The sequence below is a fragment of the Antrostomus carolinensis genome, unplaced genomic scaffold (genome assembly GCF_000700745.2).
Source record: "Antrostomus carolinensis isolate BGI_N321 unplaced genomic scaffold, ASM70074v2 scaffold54364, whole genome shotgun sequence".
Taxonomy (NCBI): domain Eukaryota; kingdom Metazoa; phylum Chordata; class Aves; order Caprimulgiformes; family Caprimulgidae; genus Antrostomus; species Antrostomus carolinensis.
The window spans coordinates 1-7,012 of NW_010309734.1; the positions used below are offsets into that span (position 1 = coordinate 1).

At 45.5% G+C, this 7,012-nt stretch overlaps 1 protein-coding gene across 1 annotated transcript; it reads right to left on the reverse strand.

The window, feature by feature from the left end:
• Positions 1-1,566: 1,566 nt before the first annotated feature.
• Positions 1,567-6,623, reverse strand: LOC104523558 (sorbitol dehydrogenase-like; the record flags this gene model as incomplete). Its single annotated transcript, XM_029084540.1, has 4 exons — positions 6,552-6,623; positions 5,785-5,818; positions 3,753-3,917; positions 1,567-1,726 (listed from the first exon to the last, which is right to left on the reverse strand). Coding segments are annotated over exons 1-4 (431 nt in total), but the record flags the coding sequence as incomplete, so codon positions are not given.
• Between the last annotated feature and the right edge of the window lie 389 nt (positions 6,624-7,012).

Sequence of the window (7,012 nt, forward strand, 5' to 3'; positions counted from 1 at the left end):
TTCTATGATTCTATGATTCTATGGTTCTATGTCCCTTATCTCCAGGAGGCATTAATGGGCTGACTGCAAGAGCTCAGTTGTCTTAGAGTTTGGCATCACATTTACTACTACTGGGTCTGGACACTGCCCCATCAATAGGGAGGGCAACTTTCCAGCATGATCCCACCTCCATCAAATTACTCAGCGCATCCAACACAGAGTCTGTCCACCAGCAGAAGGACAAACAATATCTGCCCAAATCTGTGAGAGCCCACTGAGCTCAGCCATTAGCTTTTCTTAGTAAATGTCTGCTGGCAAAGCGACTTCATGCCATGGAATCTGCTCTGCATCAGACGGCCAGAGCATTGCTGATCTGAAACGTGGAGCACCAGATCCAGGCTTTGCACTTCAAAGCTTAAAAAAAAAAATAAAAATAGCCAAAATAATATTTACTCAAATTGGAGAAAAAAGCAAAACCCTGGAAAAAAACAGCTACAAACCAGCCACTTCCTCCCAAGCAAAAAACTTGTGATGTTGTCAGAAAACATTATTTTAACAGCACACAGGAAATCAGTGACAGCAAGTCTGGACAGTGAGAAGTTACTCCCATCCAGACCTGCATCTCATCCTGACAGCAGCTGCTTGGGATCCACTCTGAAAGAAGCTTCCTGCCTGAGGACTCTCATGAGAAGAGCATTCAAGTACCTCCTTCCAACTGATGTGATCCTGAACACTTCTTCTGGAGACACCTAAGATCAATCCCAAGGACATTTCTGCTCATGGAGCTTCATACAGACTGAGAAAGAACAAGGTCTATGAGTAGACAAGTCTCAGGGGGCCACCTTATACTATTTTGAACTCCTTCTGTAAATGCATTTATGTGGGTATAATGTTGCAGAGGTTTATTCAAGTTTCTAGCGTATTTGCCAGAGTACTTAAACACAGACTTGCTTTTAAGCAAATGTGTCAGTCCTACAACAATTAAGAACATATTCAAGTTTGCTGAACTGGATATGAAAACAGAAATGTAATGCTGACAGCTTAGTGAGGCCACTCAGCACCACACCAAAAAGCAGCTTAGCAGGGATGCCACTTTCTGTTCCTGTTCTGCTCTAAGTCAGGCTTTGTTTCAAATGACAGAACGAGGTGTCAGCAGTCAATGCGGTGTTTCCTGAAAAGCAGCAGTAAAGCTAGGTCAGCTCAAAGAATCAGACAAAGACCTTCAGGCACCGTCCTGAGAAGGCAAGGATGTAAAAAGACAGCAGAAAAGAAACCAAGAGCAGAGAGAAAATGGGACAAGGAAAATAACTAAAGGGTAAAACAATGGTGACATTCCAGGAAACACGCAATAAATGTTTGTTTATGTCTGGCACCAGAGGGAATAAACTACACCTGCCTGACAAATCCTTTGCAAAGTGGCTGCCATCCAAGCCTTAAACATGTTATTTATGGATCAGAAAGCAATAAAACCTGTTGTGTTCAAACAAAGAGTGCTCAATGCAACAATCAAAAGGGCCAAGAAGTGATTGCTTCAGCTAACCACCCCCAGGGAGTACTTATTTCTCTGCAGAGGGAGCACCGACTAACTTGTAGCAGTAGCTGGCACTGTGCTTGTAGTAGCGACACAAGTTCCCATCATCTGGCGGCGTCGCACAGAAGAAGATGGTTGGAGACAGGTTATAGCGGCCCGTTTTGCAGAACTCATCTACTTCTCTTGGGACGCCAGGCTCAATGGCCACTCGATCACCTGCCGGGGTGAAAGCAGACTGCATTACCTGGGAAGAAGGTGGGCGTGTAGGTGTCAAGTAGCACCCATGTAAGATAGCATGAAACCCTGGCACAAGAGAAGCATGAGGGTCATCTGAGAAAGATCATGCTGCGCACACCAGGCAAGCTCCTAACACTTCCTTCATGGTGGCCTCATCACCAAGATCTTCACAGTTACTTGAAAAGAGCCAGTGGTACAGACAGAGCAGATGGAAGCTCAGTGACATACAAACCCCTCTCCAGTTGCCTTGCACTCAACCTCAGCACACAACAAGGCAGCCCTCACCCCCAGCAATCACAAGGTGACCAGATTTTTTTCAGAATCTGTAGTAATTGGAAGAGGAAATAATTAGGACAAAGTACGCAAGCTCTGCTGGCCACCACGTTGCCAGCTGGAAAGGGTTGTGTCTTGGGAAGGAAGCTTAAGGTGTGGAAACACACCCAGGAGTCAGGCAGGACTTACTGGGGAACAGAGACATTACAATGAAGTAGCCCAGAGTACTGGAAGGACACACGCTACAGGACAGAGTAATTATTTCATTGCAATTGTGAGGCAGGATGGACTAAATAAACCAACTGTGTGACCACAGTACAACTTGCAAGCACGTAAGGGACACAAGCCAGTCCATTTTATTTGGCTGAGGAAGCCAATCAAAGCCAAATCTCGCAGTGAAGCACTCCACCAACAGGCTTTCAGTCAGACACAGTGACAAGCAGGAGGATGGATTGAAGTAAAGAGTCATCTAGCCCACCACACCACCTCTGATAAGGCCAACAGGGGATGTCTGGGGGTGAGAGCAGCAGGACAAGCACATTCTGAATGTTCTCCCTGTCTCCCATTATATTCAGCTGTAGAGCCTTCCAAGCTGTATGTGGTTTCTTTGTATTCAGTAACCCTTGACAATCTCTCCTCCACCTTCCACCGTGTAAACTTTTAGCATCCACGTCATCCTTTGCCAAGGAGGCCTGCAGGTCTGCTACATCTTAGGTGAATGCTACACTTGGCTCCCTCTGTCCCTTGCCCTTGTACTGGAGGAACTAGAGAATAGGCAACCTTTACGTGCCTTCTCCCTGCCCTCCATGAGCTTTCAGATCTGTGTCACACATCCTTTAGTTGTCTCTCCAGTTCCTAACTCAGGTTTCTAACTTAGTCATTCATCATAGAGATGCTGCCCCATATCTCCTCATCTTCTTGTCCTCCTCTGAAACTTTTTCACGTCTTTTATTTCCCTTTGGAAAGAAGGAGACCAGAACTGCACGCAGAGCTCCAGATGTGCAATGATGTCCACTGATTGAGAGTCTGTCCCTTTCCTAACACTGATTTGCCTTTTCACCATTACTGAGCCAACGTTACCACGCACTGCGTCAGAGTCAAAGGTTTCACTCTTCAGCAGTGATGGTCCGCCCATCATTTTAGATAGGAAGCTGGTTTTGTTTCTTCTCTTGTGGATACCACTTTATGTTTATCTGCATTGAATTTCACCTGCACCTTATTGCCCAGGCACCCTTAAGGTCTCTCTGTAATTCTTGCTAGCTCTCCTGTGTCCTCTCCACCCTGACTAAGTTGCTATAATCAGCAAACTTTGCAAAATTCACTGCTCAGCCCATTTTCTAGAACATTCATGAGTGTAGAGGTCACACCACAGGGCCTGGTACATTTGCTCCAGTGACCTCTCTCCACTGCAGGAGGCCATTTGCTCCTTCAAGAACACACACAGAGAAGAAACATTAACAGCAGGTTGTTGGCAAGAGCAATGCACATGGTTTCTGAAGCTCAAGATATCCCAGGACAAAGCATACCTAAGAAATACTACAAACTATAGTGGCCAAGCTGGGTGATTCATAGCAGCACAGTGACACTCTTGGAAGGAGAAGGTCACACTGCAATTCACAGCTTATAAGGTCAGGTAAATCTACCTAACAAAAAAGCACAACCTGTTATCAACACATTCTCAGAAACTGATTATCAGGAAAAGACATAAAAAGACTGTTTTGATTCCCCTTACCTGGTTTCAGATGCGTCACTCCTGATCCCACTTTGATGACAGTCCCGGAAGCTTCATGTCCCAACACCATGGGGTCCTTCACAACAAAATCCCCAATTCGACCATGCTGCCAGTAGTGAACGTCAGACCCACAGATCCCAACAGAATGCATCCGCAGGAGGACCTCTGCCAGAAAAGGAAGAAAGGTTCCCCACTGAAAAATGTACCTTCTCGGGCACTGGGAGAGCGACACGTGTGCTGTTGCTGTGCCCCACAACAAAGGCCAAGCCAGCAATGAAACATCCAAATTTACTTGCATTAAATAAATGTACCAGAACTGCATGTGCACACATTAGGATGGATGTCAAAGATGACCTAGTCATGAAGCACCTGCTGAAATACAGAACTATATGAGGATTTAGATGTTGTCTACCTGATTTCAGCAAGGCTTTTGATACCGTATCCCACAACATCCTTGTAGCAAAGCTTAGAAGGTATGGGATAGACGAGTGGACAGTGAGGTGGATTGAGAATTGGCTGACTGGCAGAGCTCAGAAGGTGGTGATCAGTGGCGCAGAATCTAGCTGGAGGCCTGTAACCGTGGTGTTCCCCAGGGGTCAGTACTGGGTCCGGTCTTGTTTAACATCTTCATCAGTGACCTGGATGTAGGGATAGCATCCACCCTCAGCAAGTTTGATGATGATACGAAGTTGGGAGGAGAGGCTGATACACCAGAAGGCTGTGCGGCCATTCAGAGAGACCTGGACATGCTGGAGAGTTGGGCGGAAAGGAACCTGATGAGGTTCAACAAGAGCAAGTGCAGAGTCCTTCACCTGGGGAGGAATAACCGCCTGCACCAGTACAGGTTAGGGGCTGACCTGCTCTAGAGGAGCTCTGAGGAAAAGGACCTGGGTGTTCTGGTGGACAGCAGGCTGGCCATGAGCCAGCAGTGTGCCCTGTGGCCAGGAAGGCCAACAGTATCCTGGGGTGCATTCAGAAGAGTGTGGCCAGCAGGTCGAGGGAGGTTCTCCTCTCCCTCTACTCTGCCCTGGTGAGGTGACATCTGGAGTCCTGCGTTCAGTTCTGGGCTCCCCAGTTCAAGAGGGACAGGGATCTTCTGGAGAGAGTCCAGAGGAGGGGCCACAAAGATGATGAGGGGCTTGGAGCATCTCCCTTATGAGAAAAGGCTGAGAGAGCTGGGACTCTTCAGCCTGGAGAAGAGCAGACTGAGAGGGGATCTGATCAATGTCTATAAATATCTGAAATGTGGGGGCCAAATGGATGGGGCCGGGCTCTTTTTGGTGGTGCCCAGTGACAGGACAAGGGGCAATGGGCACAAACTGGAACACGGGAAGTTCCAGACAAGGAAAAACTTCTTTACTATGAGGGTGTTGGAGCTGTGGGACAGGCTGCCCAGAGAGGTTGTGGAGTCTCCATCTCTGGAGATGTTCCAAACTCACCTGGATGCTTTCCTGTGCAACCTGCTGTGGGGAACCTGCTTTGGCAGGGGGGTTGGACTAGATGATCTCCTGACATCCCTTCCAATCCCTACCCATTCTGTGATTCTGTGATTTACAATCATTAAAATACGGTAAGACCCCTGTCAACAAAAGCTAACACAATCTAAGAGAGGCGTGACTGTTCCTGGAGCAAGAATAAAAAAAGCAATTCCATTTCATTTTTCCTTCTCCCTAAGCTATGATTTCAGCCCTGGAGATTTTGTGAATCAAATTTCTATCAGCCCATATGCCTAGCTTATTAATATTTAGTTCTTTAATAAGATCATCTGACATTTCCCAGGAGTTGTTTAATGTGAATTACATGAACTGATGAAACAGGAAGAAAAAAAAAACAAAACAGATATAACTGCTCCAGCTCTTCTCTTCATGCAGAAATGCAACATTAACTGTTTCAGTAATTTAGTCTTTTTTAGACTATTTTATACTTTCTCAGAAATATTTTATCTCTCTAATACCAAGGAGCGACAAAAGAGAATGAGAAAAGAAAGAGATGAGAAAAGAAAGCAGACAGAAGCAGTCATCTCTAGACCTACCATTGGGACCTGGTTCCGGGATTGGACGGTTTTCCTATGGGCAAAAAAGAAAAAAAAAAGCATTCAGGTGCTTGTGCATAGCAATGGGAACACCTCATGGAAAGTCGACCCAGGTTAGCTCAGGTAAATCCATAAATAGATCAGTTTTCTGGTTCTCTCTGCTCAATAAGACATTGTTGTGCAATGAGCATATATAAACATGCAGTCCACACTTCCTCCCTAAGCTCACCTCATTTTGCTTGCACAGTGGAGTAACGTGGGCATCCCTTACGAGTGAGCACAGTAATTTCCCTTTCCCTGCCCAGACAAGAGCCACATACCAAACTTTCCTGCTCTGGAACAGCCTCAAGTTTCAGTTGAATCCTTCATTCCACTGGTTGACAAAAGAATTCCCCTTCTGTAACCAGGAAGATTCTGAACCACCTATGTCTATAAGGTGTTAATATTGCAGTGTTTATATTATTATCATAAATAACAGGGAATAGTTTTATGACATAATAATAACTCAGTCTCTAAATCAATTGTAAACATTACTATAAATCACATTTAGTCATATACTTTTGTAATTGGCATGACACCTCTTTATGGGATGAATGATAAAACCAGAATCATAAAAGTAGTCACTTGGCCCCAGGTCACCCTTCCACTCAAAAGGTCTGCAGGCCTTTCGCCTTCACTGGTCCTCCCTCAGCTGCCTCAAAAGACAAAGGAATAATTTTGTTGGGTTTTACAATATCAAGATGGTGCAATACCCACCCACCACTCACCTCTAGGATCGTGTCTCTAAGAAAAGCCCCACCAAAGCAGTCAGTCCTAAAAACAAACTCTTCATAATCCATTTGTGGCTCAAATTTTCCTGCACCTTAGACCCCTTTACCCACAGCCCAAAACTGGACACAAGACCTTTGAGCTGACCTCCTATTCACGCAGTTCCCTTCAAAAAATTGGTGCACAGACACTAGTGAGCCCATGGTTGACTATTTCTCTTTGCAAGAGCATCTTCAGTTAGCAAGAAATTGGATTTGAGAGATGAGCAATCGTTTTATAGCTGTAATCCATGTATTAGAAGCTGCTATAAAACAACGAACAGATTTTCTGCTGCCCTACTGCAGAGAAAGCAGGGTATCCCTGCCTGCTTCTGGGAAGCACTGCTTTGCATTTTAGCTAATCAAATAGTTTGTCCATCCCAGCATATTCCTCAACTCGTACTTTGTAATTCACCAGTCTA